At 41.0% G+C, this 18,010-nt stretch overlaps 1 protein-coding gene across 1 annotated transcript; it reads right to left on the reverse strand.

Moving 5' to 3' along the window:
* Window positions 1–2,902: 2,902 nt before the first annotated feature.
* On the reverse strand, window positions 2,903–17,244 carry LOC109963856 (14-3-3 protein zeta). Its single transcript, XM_020606746.1, has 6 exons — window positions 17,120–17,244; window positions 13,999–14,310; window positions 10,152–10,275; window positions 7,243–7,406; window positions 6,555–6,650; window positions 2,903–3,388 (listed from the first exon to the last, which is right to left on the reverse strand). Exons 2-6 carry the CDS (start codon window positions 14,299–14,301, stop codon window positions 3,332–3,334), a joined length of 744 nt encoding a protein of 247 aa, XP_020462402.1. The 5' UTR covers window positions 14,302–14,310; window positions 17,120–17,244; the 3' UTR covers window positions 2,903–3,331.
* Between the last annotated feature and the right edge of the window lie 766 nt (window positions 17,245–18,010).

Here is an 18,010-nt window from a genome sequence, read left to right on the forward strand (position 1 = left end):
TATATGTTTTGTAAATAAACCAGCACTAAAATCAAGAAACACAGACTCCTTCTTTACTCAGATCTGTCCAGTAAAAGAACTGGGGTATAACCGTTCCTTCACAACTCAGTGGAGAAAAATGGGTGTGGTCATGACTAAAACTTGATAATTTAAGTCATGTTAACTTAGTTATTCACACATTCAACTTTGTCTGCAAATTGGATAACATTTTTAAGTAATGACATAAAACTTAAACCATTTAAGTGCATTGTAATTAAATTACTTAAGTATATTCTAAATCTGGGCTTACAGTGAAGACAGATTCAAATGAACGTCACTAAATAGGGATATCCTATCTCTGAACACACTCCATCCAAAGTGATTCACATGACAAACCGAACCAATCAGCTGATTCACCTGACGTCCAACGAACCCAACTGCTTTGGACGTCACTAAAGTGACTCAAACGCAACTAGTCACGTGACCGTAACACGCCTCGGCACAGTGGTTCGAAACAATTGCTTTATGAGCTACCGCGCATGTGTCGGAGCCTCGGGAGTCAAACGACCATCACTACTTCTCGGCACAGTTCACTGCATCGCACCAGCAGAGGGCAGCAGAGAGCTATGGTAAAACCAGGTGCTGCTTTTACAGCTCGTTTTTTCTCCTGTGGATAGTGAGGATTCCGACACGGCCTTGGAAAACACAACATTTACAATGTATCTATTATAAGTCTAATTAATAGCCTAATTGCATCACTCACAACACACCTGAATGTGTTACCTGCTTGTGTGCAAACTGCGCTCCTTGCTGTATTCGTGCACACTCGTAGGCTGGGTTTAAGGCTGGCATTGCAGCTCAGCATTTTCCTGTGGTTGCCTTGAGCTGCTCTCACTGGCATTGCAGCACACCGTTCTTTCCTGTGGTTGCCTTGAGCTGCTCTCCTCCCACATACTTTCGTGGCAGTGGGGCGTAAGACCAGTAAGGCGGTGTAGACGGAAAGGGCTTTTTAAATTGTTTCCCTTCAATCAGCCCTTTATTTACACAGTGGCAGAAAAGCACACCATGTGGCTTTTCGTTTGTGGAGTAAGACATGGACCATGCTCGAGCCCTCAAATGGGTGTTCTCTAGTTCCTTATCCATTTGAAAGTGAATGAGATGTTGCTGTCAACTTCCCGTGTCTCCCGTCTTCAGTGGCCCACTGTATTCAAGGGTGTGGCTTATGTGCTTTTAGTGTAGTTCTTACATCTTGCTGGGAAAGTTTTTGGTCATTATTCCAAGAACAAGTCTATGATGTAGTTCAAGGTGTAGCCTACGAGGGAACAAAAGGCCCCACTGACAGGAGCAACAGTACAGTGATTCCTAAACAAAGCATTCGAGTTCAAAAGGTTGCTAAATAAACCACTCAAATATAGCAAACAAGTTTTTCACGATACAAATTATTTTATATACTGCATATGTTCAAAAACGGGGACTCTTGGACCACTTGAGACAACCACTGCGTCACGTCGAATGGACAAGCTTAAACATTTAAATTATTCTTTTTTTTATTCCACATTTCCTCCCAAGTAACAGTTATGCTTAGGTGTTCTATATGAAAAAGACATGAACAACGTTAGCGAGCTAGACAACCTTCCTTACATCTCCACAGGCTACTTCTTACCAACATGCAGTTTAGGCAGGTTATTGAGAGAAAAATGAATTTAAAAAAGCAATAAAAACCATGACTTTAAAAAGCAGGACTGAGGTAATGTGGGACTTTTTTTAATATAATGCTGTGCTCATACAAAACAGCAAAAAACTTTGTGCTCTTTTGTTCAGTTTTCTATACCTCATAACTGATACATAAAAATACAAAAGCAGGTCACCCAAAACAGAACAAAATCAAGTGGAAAGTTGAGCAACTGACAGTCAATGGAATGTAACCTGTTTCAACAAAACCTCGCCAGCACTATTGCTTCCTGAACCTTCATTACCTCTGCTAGCATTCCTCGACATGTAAGGATTAACTGTTGTCTTAAGTAGGGATGGGGTTCAATAGCATTTTATAGAATCCAAATCCAGTTCCAAATCCGCTTCTCAAATTGCTTACTATGTAGTTTGTTTTAAAAAGGGCCCTTTTTGTCACTCAGCACTGCAACGAAAATGTAAACCGTTGTGTAACAAGAGGTAACTTAATATTTAGTAATCATTTTTTCTAATAGCCAGATACTGTAGCTTGACACTGATATAAATAACAGGAACGGACTATCAAACCTAAACCCTGGACATTCTGCTGAGCTAAACAGCTACATGTTATCACTGTCCTGTGACATTCATTGACCTTGTCCTCCTTCAGTTTGCTCATAGGGGGGCCGTGCTGAAGCTGCACAATAAAAACAGTGAAAATTATACTGCTTCTATTTAGCATTCAGTGAAGATTAATTAAATACACTGGTGATTTAAATTCACAGCAGACTTAACATTAACTGAAGGTGAACCGGTTGTTGCACTACTGCGGCTCCCTAAATCTGATTGGTCAAACCAGCACCGGCAAAAGGCTGAGGCCAAACACTCATCCTCCTCAAATAACCAAAAACAACCACCTCTTACTTTGACATGCTGGACATTAAATGTTTCAATAATAGACTTGTTTCCCTTTGTTTTTGAGTACCCTTCTATATATATATTGCATTCTGCAATTTTTTGTTTTGTTAAATTGGGATTTCTTAAGCTGGTCTGGCATTTTGTTTAGAACTGTGCCTTTTTAAAATAATCCAATATGTAATACATAGCATAACATTTGTTTACAACTGCTTTGTGGAGTCAAGTTTCCTCCTTTGCTTATGTCTGTTTTGTTAGAGTTCAAAGAGTGTAAAACAGTGAATGACTGGTTCAATAAGGGACTCATTTCAGGTAATTCTCAATTTTGTGAAATCACAAGTGCATCATGAAAAGATGGTTTTAATCAAGCACAGGATCATTAATATGAACTGATACATGTACAGTATAGCTGACTAAAAACTCAACCTGCTGCATGTTTTGCAAGTTGTGAATATACCCTCTCACCCACCACCTAATACAACACCCCTATTGCTTCTCCACACACAAAAAAGGCGAGCAGATGGACAACCAACCTCAAAAACAATTTTCCCTTCAACCACACAATTTAAAAACATACTCTCTCCCCATGCCCTTTCCCCACAGTTAATACAAAAGAAGAAACAGTAAACCAGTAAGAGGGAGATAAATGTTGAGAGCTCAAGTGAAAAAGATGGCAAGCTGAACAATGATAATAATGAGGTGGTCTCAGATTTAATGATCATGATGAAGATGAGCTGGGACAGAGAAGAGGGGAATATGGCAGTCTGGCTCAATCTGCGGGTTCCTCTGGTCCCTGTTCCGCACCATCGGTTTCGGAGGTCCACAGCTGAGGATAGAGAAAAGGACAAACAGGAGAGAGAATTAGTGAGGAGGGGAACAAGGTAGTCACAGAGGTGGAGAGGAGAGTTAAGAAAAAAAAACAGGGGCTACATCATTCATGTTATAAGTACTAATGGAATACTGCATAGCCTCCACTCCAAAATGACCAGAAAAGTACAAACTAGAGGCGTGCAATATTGACCAAAAAACAAAACCAAAAAAGGATATCTGAATATTTTCTTGGATTTTGTCAATAGTGATAAGCAGACCATATTTTGCAGCCTTCATAGAATAAGCATTTTATACTTGGTGGCTCTTGTTAGCAGCACGTTATTTGTTTCTTACTAATAATAAACAGAAACATAAGGAAAACAGCTTATTTACTTAAGCTGAAGCATTCAAATAAAACAATACGCAAACACTAAAATGACTTTTTTTTGCAGAATGCGTCTGTTAAAGTTTGCCCAGTGCATTTTTGTGCCACTACCTTGGCTGGATTAGTCCGGTCCTGTAAAACTATTTCCCAAAGCTTTTCATATTTTTAATATTCTGTGCCGTTTCATCGTTAATGGCGACCAAAAGTGTCATCTTTTGAGCAACATCTATCTTACCAAATTCAAAATACCTCCATGCGAGAAAGGATGAGCCACATTTACAGTAATTAAATTAATGATGTAACATTAAACAGAGGCTTTTGGTGCCTTTATTTTGTCTAATGGTGCTGTTCATTCACTCATTTTTTACTCCGCTAATGCATTTCCAGCTACATTAGCTTAACTCGTGGTGCAGTGGCCATGTATTTGTGAAGTGTACATACTGTGTGCACTCTCAAAGTGCATTCCCAGCAGCTTATCCCACTAAACCAAAAAAATGCAGTGAATCAAAGTGTGATTGTTTTTGTATAAAGTGAGTGAAAATCATAATGTCAGCTCATACATCGCTAAGATAACAATTAAGATATTATCATAAACTATATATCACACACTCCTAGTACAAATCTGTGTTTAGTAACAAATCTGGACCACTAAATAACTTATGGGAGAACTAAACCTCCAAAATATTTTTCAGCTGAAAACCTATGTATACAGGTATTTAGTAGAGTCGTTGATGGATTCAGGTCCAAATCCTGACATTTTAGTGCCAAGCAGTTGAATTCTGCATTGTGTGTCATAAATACGGGGACAGCCCTCTACTGGTCAAACCCACATACTGAAATAGAATTTTGCTATTGGCTGAAGTGGTGGCAGCTGCTGTACTGACATAGATGCAGCTTTCTTCCTGCTAGACATGCAGGTAGCTAGGTATATGCCAGTGTCATTGGCAAACTAATGTTAGCATTTCAATTTTGTACCTTTGTATTGAATTATTGTGGTTGTAATTTGGAGTCATTCCAACTGACTGCAATGTTTTGTTGTCTGCTTAGCAGAAACAAGCGTGGTTTCCTGGATTAGTAAATGAAGTCATTTAGCTCAATTTGCTAATTTTTGCTGTTTTGGTCCAGGCCACACGGGTTGTTAATGATGGGAGTAACACTACACTCCCTGTAGTGTCTTAGTGAGACAAACTAGAAAAGTGGGGAGATTGTTCAACTATCAAAGTGTAGCATGTAATTTCTCATGTTTCATATAAAACTCACGGTTACCTTATAACAGGGGTGGCCAATTCCAGTCCTCGAGGGCCGCTGTCCTGCTTGTTTTCCAACGGATAGTTGGAAAACTAGCAGGACAGTGTCCCTCTGCTGGAATTGGCCACCCCTGCCTTATAAAGTTGTGTGTGTCAAGTATGTAATATTGAAAGTGATGCGATAGTGGCAGTAGTACTGTATCATTATTACTGAGAAAAACTGTTTGCTTGTGTTGCTGATTTAGGTAGGAAATAGGACCCATGTCACTGAAAACCATGGGCTACATTCTGTACGTTAGTTCTGGAGCCGGTTATTACTGCTGAGCTGCCAGACTGCAGAGTCCGTCTCCAGCTGTAGCTCCAGGGCAGGAGGAGTGGAGCGAGCAGATGAGGGGGTACCAACAGAGTTTGTTTTGATTCTCACTCGCTCTCGAACATTTGAAAATTAAAGGGACAAATTTGGTCAGAGCCACTTAAAGTGAACATGCAGAGATCAGTACTTCAGCTTGTGGTCAAGCACCACAGGCTTCCCAACTGTGACCAGTACAATCATGGTTATTTTAAGAACATGATTTAACCTGAATGTGGGTGGATAGTATATCCATCCATCCATCTTCGTCCGCTTTATCCGAGACCGGGTCGTGAGGGCAATAGTGTGAGCAGAGCCCCCCAGACTTCCCTCTCCCCACACACCTCCTCTAGCTCCTCAGGAGGAACCCCAAGGTGTTTCCAGGCCAGCCGGGAGACATAGTCTCTCCAATGTGTCCTGGGTCTGCCCCAAAGCCTTCTCCCAGAGGGACCTGCCCAGAATACCTCCCCAGGGAGGCGTCCAGGGGGCATCCGAAACAGGTGCCCGAGCCACCTCAACTGGTTCCTCTCAATGTGGAGGAGCAGCGGCTCTACTCCGAGCTCCTCACTGGTGACTGAGCTCTGCACCCTATCCCTAAGGGTGCACCCAGTCACTCTCCGGAAACTAATTTCTGCCGCTTGTATCTGCTATCTCATTCTTTCGGTCATGATCCAAAGTTCATGGCCATAGGTGAGGGTAGGAACATAGATCGACTGGTAAACTGAGAGTTTTGCCTTACGACTCTGCTCTTTCTTCGCCACAACGGACCGGTACAGAGACCACATTACTGCGGATGCCGCACCGATCCATCTGTCAACCTGCCGCTCCATTTTTGCCTCACTCATGAACAAGAGCTCCCTTCCCTGGAACAGACACTTTAATGTGGTGGAAGGGTTTGAGTGGCTAAATTATCCCAGGAGTTATGTTGTCAGGGGGCTATATGTCCCTGATGGGGTCTCTCATGGGAAACAGGTCCTGGGTGACAGACCAGACAAAGGGCAGATCATAGGCCACTTATGACGAGTTTAAAAAAAAAAAAAAAAAAAAAAAAACTGAGTGCCCGGCCGACCCAAACCTCGGACGCCGACTCTGTGGGTATACTAATCAACAAAAATAACTGTTTCAATAACCTACATTATTCTTTCATGTATAAAATCTGTCTTGAGTGAGTTGGGATGTGTTTAAGAAATTACAAACTTACTGTCAAGTTGTCTCTCAGTAGCTGCATGATTAGTGTGCTGTCTTTGTATGAATCTTCACTCAGTGTATCAAGCTCTGCAATGGCCTCATCAAAAGCCTATAACACAAACAACATTTTTAACTGCTGGAAAAATTACAGTGGTTAAAAACAAGAGGACGGGTGGTGTGATGCGTTTCAGGTCAGTCCTCATATTTAAAAAAACAAAAAAAAAAAACACACATTGTTAATAAATATGCATTATTTATATATACACTGGAACTTTGGATTGCAAGTAACTCGGTATGCGAGTGTTTAAGCAAGACGAGCAAAAAATTTGATTCGAAAGACAAGCGAGGTATCGCAATACAAGTAGTACTGCTTTCACTGCCAAGTGTCACGTCACAACTGAACCAATGGTTCTCGCGCCTCACTCGTATAGTCAATATCTATACTGCAACAATGGCCCCTCATGCCAGCCACGATTCTTTCCAAAGGTAAAGTACAGGTTAATTTGTTTTAATTTTTACTGTATTTTGTATTACTGTAATCATTTTTATATGAAAAAGTGGTTGTGGAACAAGTCATCGGAGTTTCCATTATTTCTTATGGGGAAATTCGCTTTGGATTACGAGCACGTTGCCAGAATGAATTATACTCACAATCCAAGGTTTCACTGTGTGTGTGTGTGTGTGTGTGTGTGTGTGCTTACGCTTTTGGCCAGCTGACAGGCCTGATCAGGTGAGTTGAGAATCTCATAGTAGAAAACAGAGAAATTGAGGGCCAGACCAAGACGGATTGGGTGTGTAGGCTGCATTTCTTCTTTGCTGATATCAAAGGCTTTCTGGTAGGCAGCCTGTGAGTCTTTAATGATGGCTGAGAGGAAACAAAGAGCATAAGAGCTGTGGAACCTAAACTTTATAATAAGTGACTACATAATGGTTCTAATACAGTGGATTAAAAACAAAAAACTAAACAAAACAAACAAAAAAAAAAAAAAATACTAAAACCCCAAATCAGAAAAAGATGGGACGGTATGTAAATTCAAAATTAAAACCAAAAATAGTGATTTGTAATTCATCTGTGTCCTGTATTACATCAAAAACAATACAGAAGCACATTATTTGATACGATGGTTCATGAATTTATTTTTGTAAAACAAAACAAAACAAACAAAAAAAAAACTTCATTTCTGACACATTAAACACATTTCAAAAAAATTTGGGAAAGTTAAGGGTTTACCATGGTGTGATGTTCCCGTTCACAACACTTAAAAAGTGTTTAGGGACTGAGGACACCAAGTGATTAAGTGCATCAGGTGTCATTTTGTCCCATCCCTCCTGCAAACAACAGTCCTTTCAAAACGCACCACACATTCTCTACTGGGGACAGGTTGGGACTGCGGGCAGGCCAGTCCAGCACTCAGACCCTTTTCCTCCACAGCCAGGCCTTGGCAATGTGGCAGTATGAAGCTTTACACTCTTTTAAAATACTGATTCGTCTAACCACAGTACACATTTCCACTGTGTGATGGTCCATCACAGATGCCACTGAGCCCAGATCAGTCAACTGCACCTCTGGACACTGTTGACACAGGGCTTCCTTTGGGCACAGTACAGTTTTAAGCAGTGTTTATGGATTTTAACTACGTACTGTAGTGCCCGACAGGTGTGCCAAAGTCATCCAAAGCCCATGTGGTTATATCGCTTACAGAAGAGTGATGGTTCTTTATGCAGTTCAGAGAGCATGGTCATCCCGCTAAGGCTTGTACCTTTTGCCCTTTAAACACAGAAATCCCTCCAGACTCCTTGAATCTTTTAATCATGTTCTGCACCGTAGAGGGTGACATGTCCAAATCCTTCCTCTCTTTCTTTGAGGAACATTGGTTTTAAACATTTCAATAATTTTCCTCACACATGTTGTCAAACTGGCGATCCTCGGCCCATCTTTGCACAAAAGGGGCGAGGTCTTTCCTGGATGCCACTTTTGTACCAAATCATGATTTCAGTCACCTGTTGGCCTTGTGAGCATAATCATAACAGACACCAGTAAACAGCTCACAACAGCAAATAACTGGGGACTCGGGGGATTTAAACAGTAGTGGGAGGAGATTACGCTGCACTCAATGCACCACAGAAAACACCTGAAGCATGGCTCACATGCACATCAGGGAGACATTTCACAAAATAGAGTTGCATGAAAAATGCATCTCAAACTATGCTGTCTGAACTGGCCTTAACTGTACCTGTGTACGTGACGCTACCTGTTGTTTTACGGGCTTCCCATGTGAGTCACTGGAGTACTTGATTAAATGATTAATTGGTTGGGGTTTTTAAGCCATGGTGGTAAAGATTTTAGTGTGGCGGAACACCACTGAGAAATGTTACCAGTGGAAACACTGAAATCCCCCCCATACAAAACAAAAGCAATAATTACCTGCCCAGGACAAATGCAGCCACCATGGCGTCGCTTTTCAGACCTTTTTTGTTTTTTCAGTTGTCACCATTGTTCAAAAGTCATACCAGTGTTAATTCTCATTTTACTCTTTGCAGCATCCAACTTCTTTTTAGTTGCAACTTTCTAGAAAACAGTCTCCGTTTGCAACTGAAAGCTGCTGTGGGGACATTCTCTGCCATAGCCTGTGAGCTTTAGCTGTTAAAACAGAGGAGTAATAAGTTGGGCTGTAACTGCAAGGCCTTGTGGGACACTCTTGGGTCATGCATCGAGTGCACAGGCAAAGTGGGCACAGGTAGGAAGTTAGGTTGACAGGCAGGTAGACCATCCAATGGTTTTCCTGAGACTGAGTAAATTTACTGGTCAGGCTTTTTTCTGCTGCTGCCACAGATGACCCATTTTTTCTTTATGCTGTTCGTGTATCAATGCCATCAGGATGAAAAGAGAATTTCAAGAAATGTAACAAAAAAATGCTTCTGAAATGAATCGCTAACCCCACCTTTAAGTTAGCTCAAAAAGGTATCTAATGATTTTCCCCAACACACTACAATATGGTAGTGATGACTAATACTACAGACAGACAACTCCTCTTCTCTCTATTAACAAGGATCTCTTTTTTCAGTTTCGGTTGGGTGGAGAGCACCAGGGAGGTGGCTTCATGGAAGACAACACAATTGTTTCTGAAGGCCTGAATAAACTTTTTCAGAAGTGTTAAAATAAAAAAAAGCTCAGCTGTACAAGTGCTACATACCATCTTACACTGGCTACACTATCTGTGTTCTGCTTGTTCAACAGCTGTTTGATAAATTGCTCATATGGTCACACTGATTGTTGAACTGTGGAGTGATACTCCACATCTCTATTTCTCCCTCTGCTCAGCGGGCTGCTGTGCTTCAGGGGTGGAGCCTCTCCCTCCTCTAAACAGAGCTGACACAGAGAAAATACAGTGGCAAAACAAGGCAGGACGGTCCACATGAACCTGGGGAGGTTATGAGGAGGGAAGTACGGGGTATACCACTTGTTAAGTTCCGACAGTTGAAATACTTCAATAGATATCAGGTCTTACCATCCAGATTTCTAGTTTGCAAAATGTAAACATACATAATGAACAAGAAAAGCCACCACCCTCACACACAGATGGTATAAAAAGGAATTAACAGAGCTTACAATTCTTCTCTTCTCCTGAAGCCACCTCAGCCAAGTAGCGGTAGTAATCTCCTTTCATTTTCAAATAGAAGACTTTGCTTTCTGGTGCAGCGGCTTTGGGAATGAGATGCTTCTCCAAGAGATCCTGTGGGAGAAAACAAACAGACCGTTAGAAAAGAACAGACTTTGGAAGACATTCAGCTTTAATGTGTGTACTTTGCTTTACAGTTTGGACTGGTGCACAATGAAGAAGCAGAAACAGCAGAGTTGATCTACATAACATTATGACCACCTGCCTAATACTGTCTACATAGGAGTCAGTGTGGCAGTTGGTTGGCACTCGTGTCACAATTCTCTTCATAGAGACCAATGGACAGTGTTTCTCATTTTCAACCATTTTAACAAAGATTCAAATAAACTTTAATCTTTTTAAAAGTACAAATGGAAGTTAAAGCTTTAATCTACAGTAGATCAACCTCATCATCAGTGAGCCATGGGCGTCCATGACCCTGTCTCCAGTTCACCATTTGTCCTTCCTTAGACACTGTTGGTAGGTACTAACCACTGCAGACCAACAACACCCACCAAGACCTGCAGTGTGGGAGATGCTCTGACCCAGTCATCTCACCATCACAGTTTGACCCTTGTCAAAGTCACTCAGATCCTTACACTTGCCCATTTTTCCTGCTTCCAACACATCAACTTTGAGGACTGAATGTTCACTTGCTGCCTAATATACCCCACACATTGACAGGTGTCACTGTAACAGATAGTCAATGTTATTCACTTCACCTGCCAGTGGTCATAATGTTATGCCTGATCGGTGAACATCTTCCATTTTGTAAATAAAATGTAGAAAAATTCATAGATTTGTTCAAATAATGTAATGAAGGGTCACACCTGAGCTTTGGATCAGGAGATAGAGCGGTCACCCCCCCAACCAGAAGATCAGCAGTTTGATTCCCGTTCTCCCCAGTCTACATGTTGAAGTGTATTTGGGCAAGACACTGACCGTGTGTGAGAGTTGGTGCTGCAGATGGCTGCCTCAGTTCTGTAACAGCAGTTCATTTTTCTACCTTTTCACCCCCTGGAAAACTGATAAAGTAAGCCATACTCATCTTAACCCTCATGCCATCCTTTAAAATACATCCAAAAGTGTCCCTCTGGACGGACAAAAAAAAAGTACCCTTTGGGAAAAACAGCTCTAACAATGTCATAAATTCATATTTTTTCCACTTTAAACTAGCCAATCTTTTAATACTACTTCTGTTTGAAATATACATATCAAATATTAATTATATTTTGGGATTTTTTTTTTAACCCTTTAAAGGCCAGTATGTTGTCATAACACGTTTTTCAATGGAAAAAACAAAAACAGGAAATAATTTTCAAAAAATCCATTTCAACCAGTATTTTATTATTAGGCCCTGGGATGGGTCAGTGATTGGTAGCAACATTGATATTGATGCGTGAAAATGATATATAAAGTGTGTCTCATTATTGATGTAATATGGAGGGAGTCTATGCATGGCTGTGCATTTCTGAATTTACACGTCTGTTCATGGTAGGAGCACCCACACAGCTCATGTTTCAACCCGTACAGTGTGCATGCGGAAAGCGCTGCAGACGGTGGCCGAGCAGAGCCGATCCTGCACCAGTGGCCATGTTGTCACACAATTATCACAAAATAGTTCATATAACAAAGAGTGTGACCTTCTAAGAGAAAGGAGTTGTGAATTTGGACACACACAAACCCATTTCATTCATTTTACACCATTATAACAGCTTTGCGCGTGTTTGCACGCACAAGAATTTGCACAAACACACAGAGGCGCACACTGGATCAATACAACATCAAAATTGATATGCACTTTATCAAATCCTTTCATTATTAGCAAGTCAGCCTAGCAAAACACAGTGGGAAAAGGTGCACTTTGGTTTCGTTTTGGCTGCAGGCTTCGAAAATGAAATCATGTTACCATCTGGTGGATGAGTATCAGAATTACAAGTTGGGACTAGGTACTTTAAAGTTCATTATGAACAGAACGTGGTGCATTGCTTTATTGTAGGTTAAATATGGCACCAAAAATAGCGTTTTTAATGGGTTTCAATGGGACAAAAAATGTCTGGAGGGCGATATTTGGATGGATGTTTTTTCTTAGCCATTTTAGGCCAATTTAAGGAAGTGAGACCTCAATTTTAAATTTAAAAGAAAAAAATATATATCATTTGGCAAGTTTGAGCTACATTCATTGAACACAGCCAAATTGGCTTGAAAATAAAAACGTGAAAAGGACAAAAATGTACTTAGGGATGCATAAGGGTTAATTAGGCCATGGTACATTAACATGGACGAAAAAAATGCAATGCCATAAAATCTACTTTTGTGATAATTATAAAAATCTGTTTTTGTTGATACTGTCAGAAATGTAAATTTGTCAGCACTTTATCGTAGTTTGATGGTGTTGTAATGGATCACATTATACCGAGAGGAGTTTAGTGTTACTTCTGCAGGAATAATGAGGACCACTTGGAGCATTACCAGGAATAAGGCTGGCTTGTAATATGTAATGTAACAGATGAACAAACATCGGATCTTCACAACCATTTGCGTGCACACAAAATGTGCTACTGATAGTTTTACCTGTGAAGATGTCTTATTCTGTTGGGAGTTGTTGGACCAACAGAAAAGCTCTTAGTTCACACGTATTATTCAGTGTTACAGAGTGATGCCTCTTTACCTCAAATTATCTTGGGCTAACAGCAGACAGCGTGTAGTCTGTCCCCCTGCCAACTGCAGTGAGGTCATAAACCCAACAGCAGCCACTTTGATTTTGTCCCGTCATCAATTTAATTCATGGAGTTAATGTTAGTTAGCAACAGCTGATATGACCCAGCTGGTTGTCATTTTAAGCAACAGCTGCTACCTGAATGATTTCCACACAGAGCTTTGCTAACAAAACTGTAGGTATCACTGGTGCACTGCTGTGCGGCAGCGAGGTTGGGGTCTCTTGAATATTCAAAATATTAAAATTGAAAACCAATTACCTACCCAATGAATGTCTGATATTTTGGTCCAGCCCAACATTTTACATACTCTCACCCCACTTGAAACATTTTTCCATATTAGTAGTACATGTTCATAAGAATGCTACACTAAAAGTAATCACTGGTTGCAGTTAAACCCCGAGAGAACTAGGCATAGAAATTAAGCAGCTGAGGTGTGGCACTTCTCTCCAAGGTCCACTGCATTTTGTTGACAGAAATGACACATCCAACAACATGAGCTGTTGAAGGGAGGTATTACTGTGGTGTTCAACTCACTCAGTCAGTTTCTTCACATAACCCAAATGTGAAAAAGGAGATGACCAGAGATATTATATCCACAGGTCTAGCTTTTACATCTTACCAGTTCAAGGTTTCCCCACACATTGACTTTATTTTGGAGGGCCGCCCAAATATATTTTGCCACACCATTATTACAATACCTTTTTATGCCAGAGAGAACTATATAATCCATGATCAATTAACTACAGAACAATGCCCCCTTGCCATTTTATCTGCACAATTCGTTCAGTGCTGCTTTACCGGCACCGGCACCCCCCCCCCCAGTCTGACCAGCTCCTCCTCTCTGTTGTATAGCACTTTTCTATGCTTTACAGCACACTCAAAGCACTTTCACACTACTTGGCCATTCACACACTGGTGTTATCACCGGGAGCAACTGGGGGTTCAGTGTCTTGCTCAAGGACACTTCAACATGTTGATCGGACAAGCTAGGAATCAAATCGGTAATCCTCTGGTTAGAAAACAACCCACTCTACCTCCTGAGCCACAGCCTCCCCCGTGAAAGCCAGTCTGATCTTACCAGTACATCTGTGCAGATTTCTTTCAGTTCTTTCTCAATTTTTTCCTGGTACTCTTTGGCCAAAGCCTGCTTCCTTTCGCAGCCTTCAGCCTTCTGCTCGATGCTGGACACCACACGCCATGAGGATCTCCGGGCACCCACCACATTCTTGTAGGCCACTGAGAGCAAGTTGCGCTCCTCATTTGACAGCTGTTCGCTACTCTCGGTAACAGCTTTCATTGCAGCAGCCATGTCGTCATAACGCTCAGCCTGCTCGGCCAATTTGGCCTTTTGCACCTGTTCTTTCCGGAGTGCCTCACTCATGACTGCTCACTGGAGGAAAGAAAAGGACAGCCACAGGTCAATTACGTGAGTGACAAGAGAACATTTCTCACTTGTTTTGGCTATTTACAAAAGCACCTATTACAGACTGAGTAGTGAACACAACCAAGAAAATTTTAGATTTAGGAGCATTTAATGACAAGTGTTCAAACTATTCCACCACCTGGTACCTGCTAAACTCTTATTTGTTTTCTCATCAGTCAAGTATTGACAATAGTACCTGGTATTATTTTTGGTATCGCCTGCATTGAGGTGAAGTAGGGCTGTACATAAATAAAGATTGTCAGTTGACTGTCTTTTCATATATATGTGTGTTCTTTCTTTCTTTCATATATGTGTGTGTGTGTTCGTTCTTCCTTTCATATGTGTGTGTGTGTGAAAATCAACTGGCATGAACTTTATTGATAATTTCAACCACATTAACATCAGTATTTAAATGCAAAAGAGTGACAAACATATCCGTGCATTTAAAAATAAACGGCAGCTGGATATGATGCAAGATTTAAATTGCGACCCATTTAAATTGACAATATATAATTTTGGGCTGCCATATGGATTTGTTGGATTAACAAGCCTTGCAGCACACTTGTTTTTCTGTTGAAACAATGTTCTTAAAGGAAATTTGCTTCTGTCTGAGACACGGTTATTGCCTAGTTTACCAACCAGTTTAAGCCACATGTCGAAGTGTCCTTAAGCAAGACAATGAACTCCTAGATGCTCCCAGTGCTGTCACTGGTGTGTGAATGTGTGAGCGAATGGCCAAATAGTGTGAAAGTGCCTCGAGTGTGCTGCAACGCATGGAAATGCACAATACAAGTTTAAGACCATTCCATTTTAAATATGAACCTTGTTCTTTTTGCACTCTTTGTGCATGCTCTGTTAGTCAACAATTTAGTAAAGACATCCAGGGCTGGCAACCTTTAAAAACTGATAATATTCCAATATACAAATATTCTAACATTAGATTTTTAGATTTTAGATTAGATAGGCAACTTTCCATCTAAAATAGAAATAAGGAAAGCCACTTTTGGCTTTTCCTGTTTAGGGGTCACCACAGCCAATTGTCACACTGACGACTCCATGTTGACATTTGGCACGTGTTTTATGCCGGATGCCCTTCCTGATGCAACCCTGATTCGAACCGAGCCGCAGCAGGGAGAGTGCTGCGCCTTAACCACTAGCCTACCAGGGATGGCAACTTTCCATCTAAAATGTCTCATTTAATTATTGTCATGGGAAAATATATCTATACATCAAAGTGGAAAGGGAGCAAACCCTCATTTGCTTTGTTCATGGTTGAAATGAACTATTCTAAAGCCCAAAAAATACACCGACAAATCAAAGCAAATCTATATCTGAGAATTTTAAGGCAATGTCTCAATACTTGGTTCTAAAATGAGAACCAATCGGCTCCTTCTGTTCTAGCACTGTATATATACACTGTTAACACTGGCTGCACAGTACATTATCTCCTGTATAGTATACGTTTTGCCTCGTTTTCTGTCCTTATGAGTTGATGGTGTACGTTTCTGGTTAATCTGTAATACGTGCTATTGTTCCATTCCTGAAATGTATGTTGATGTGAATTTCTCAATTAAAAAATTAAAATAAAATGAAAGGGTGCATGTAGTGCGGTATGCTCAAAATCCGTCCTGAGAGACAGGAAAGAAAGCCAGTTCTAACACAGATCACACCCATATCAAGTTGGGAAACCAAATAAAGCTAAAGGCTGGCGATGCATCCGTGAACATGATGCAACATGACCCACGGAAAAAACCGGGGTGTGTGCATTTTCGGCGATAAATAAATCTGCAACAAAAGTTAAAGTGCACTTTAACTTAAGTGGCGTGTTAATGTACAAGACTATTTGACGAACGACGATGCAAGATAAATGCGAGGAAACCCAATCCTGCCTCAGGGGCAAAGGCAGATATGGCCCCCTTTCTCCTGTCTGTGTGTGTCTGTGAGTGTGTATGCGTGCGCGCGCGCGTACACACACACAGACACACACACAAAAACACACCACACCCATTCCTGTACCTGTGGCTCGCCCAAAATGCAGTAAAGTGAGGAACTACGGTGCTTTTTGCGTTTGGCTTGCTGTTACTAATGTCAGTATATTTGACCGGTGTGGACCCAAATGCATCCATTCCATTCACAGACATTTCTGACGAGAAACCACACTCAAAGACGTTTTAGTTAGGCCCTCGTGACCAGGTTCTAGTATGACGACGACTATTTCCTGAAAACAGAAGCTTTCCCCAGACAGCCTTTATTAATGTGACAGGGGTTGGCATTAAACCCATTTTCACAGCTACTCGGACAAACTTACAACTATGTCTTCAAAATGACCGATCACAGACCTCCAGACGTTTGTGTTTACCTCAAGCCCTACAACTGATGACTTAGCTGGTTGGCGTGCCGATAATCATTTAAAAGGTGTGCGCCTTAGCCGTGTTGAGGCAGATGGGAATCTCATTTTGCCTCCCATTTCTGCTTCGCCAATGCAGTACTTGACACTTTAAGTAAGTAACACTGTTACACCGCAACAAGCATTTGTGCAATTTTGACCTGACACGCCTTCTCCTCCTGATGTTCCATTTTGAAACCAGCCATTAGACACATCCCAAAGCAAAGCTATGCTAATCATTGTTCTTTAGTCTGATAATTATTGCCGTTACATGCTGCCCAACAGTCAAAGACAATGGGCCTCCGGTATAGCTCTATCTTGAGATAAGTTATACACCTCAAAAATCAACTATGCAAACGTAAAAGTACAGTTTGAAAAGTCCTTCCATACCTGAGTAACAAGTCTAACAAATAGCAGCGCTGTCGGCGGACCAAGATACAGCTGATTTGATGTCCGTCAGTCTGAAACCCATCCACGGGGTTTCCCTCCAATCTTTCTTCTTCTTCTTCTTCTTTGTGTATATTTCCCTCCAATCACACCAGCCTAAAGCACAAGGTGGAGAGCGGGGCCCTGACGTCAACCGTTACCAAGACAACGGAGGACAAGACATTATGGGAGTTGTAGTTCCCTCACCCACAATTGCCATTGCCTTTGAAACAAATGATGTCAAATGATTATGTAGTCAATACAAACACATTTTGATGAGTATATCTTTGCCATAATCCTTAATGTACAGCTACAAATCCACTACAGACACTTCTGATTAAATTCAATGTGTCATGGTGTTGCAACCCAGCACGACAATTCAATAAAAAAAAAACTCACTGTGAAACACAATATTAGTGATAGTTGATGGAGGCTTTGTTGAAGCCTAGACACAGTATTCACAAAATGGTTCATTACTGGAGGCTTCAATGACACAGTGCTCGAGTAGGACATCTAGTGGTCAATAAGATGAAGTGCAATCAAGACGTGTCATTGGTTCATGGATTGTTTGGGATTTGATTCTCCATGCATATTCCTGTTCCACTACACTACATAGTTGTATGGTTTCAAGCTGACAGTAAAACATAAAATAAACATGGACTCATGTTAAAGACCATGTTTCTTATTTGGCATGTCTGATTGTAACCCTATATACTCCTCACTTATATTCTGTGTTATGAAACATTTAAATAGTGCTACAACATTCAAGAGATGTGGTCTACAAATTCAGACAGATGTCATTTTCACATGGAACTGGTGCAAATACAGAATATATTATGGGGTTCGGAAAAGTAT

Source organism: Monopterus albus, unplaced genomic scaffold (assembly GCF_001952655.1).
Source record: "Monopterus albus unplaced genomic scaffold, M_albus_1.0 scaffold81.1, whole genome shotgun sequence".
In the NCBI taxonomy this organism is placed as follows: Eukaryota; Metazoa; Chordata; class Actinopteri; order Synbranchiformes; family Synbranchidae; genus Monopterus; species Monopterus albus.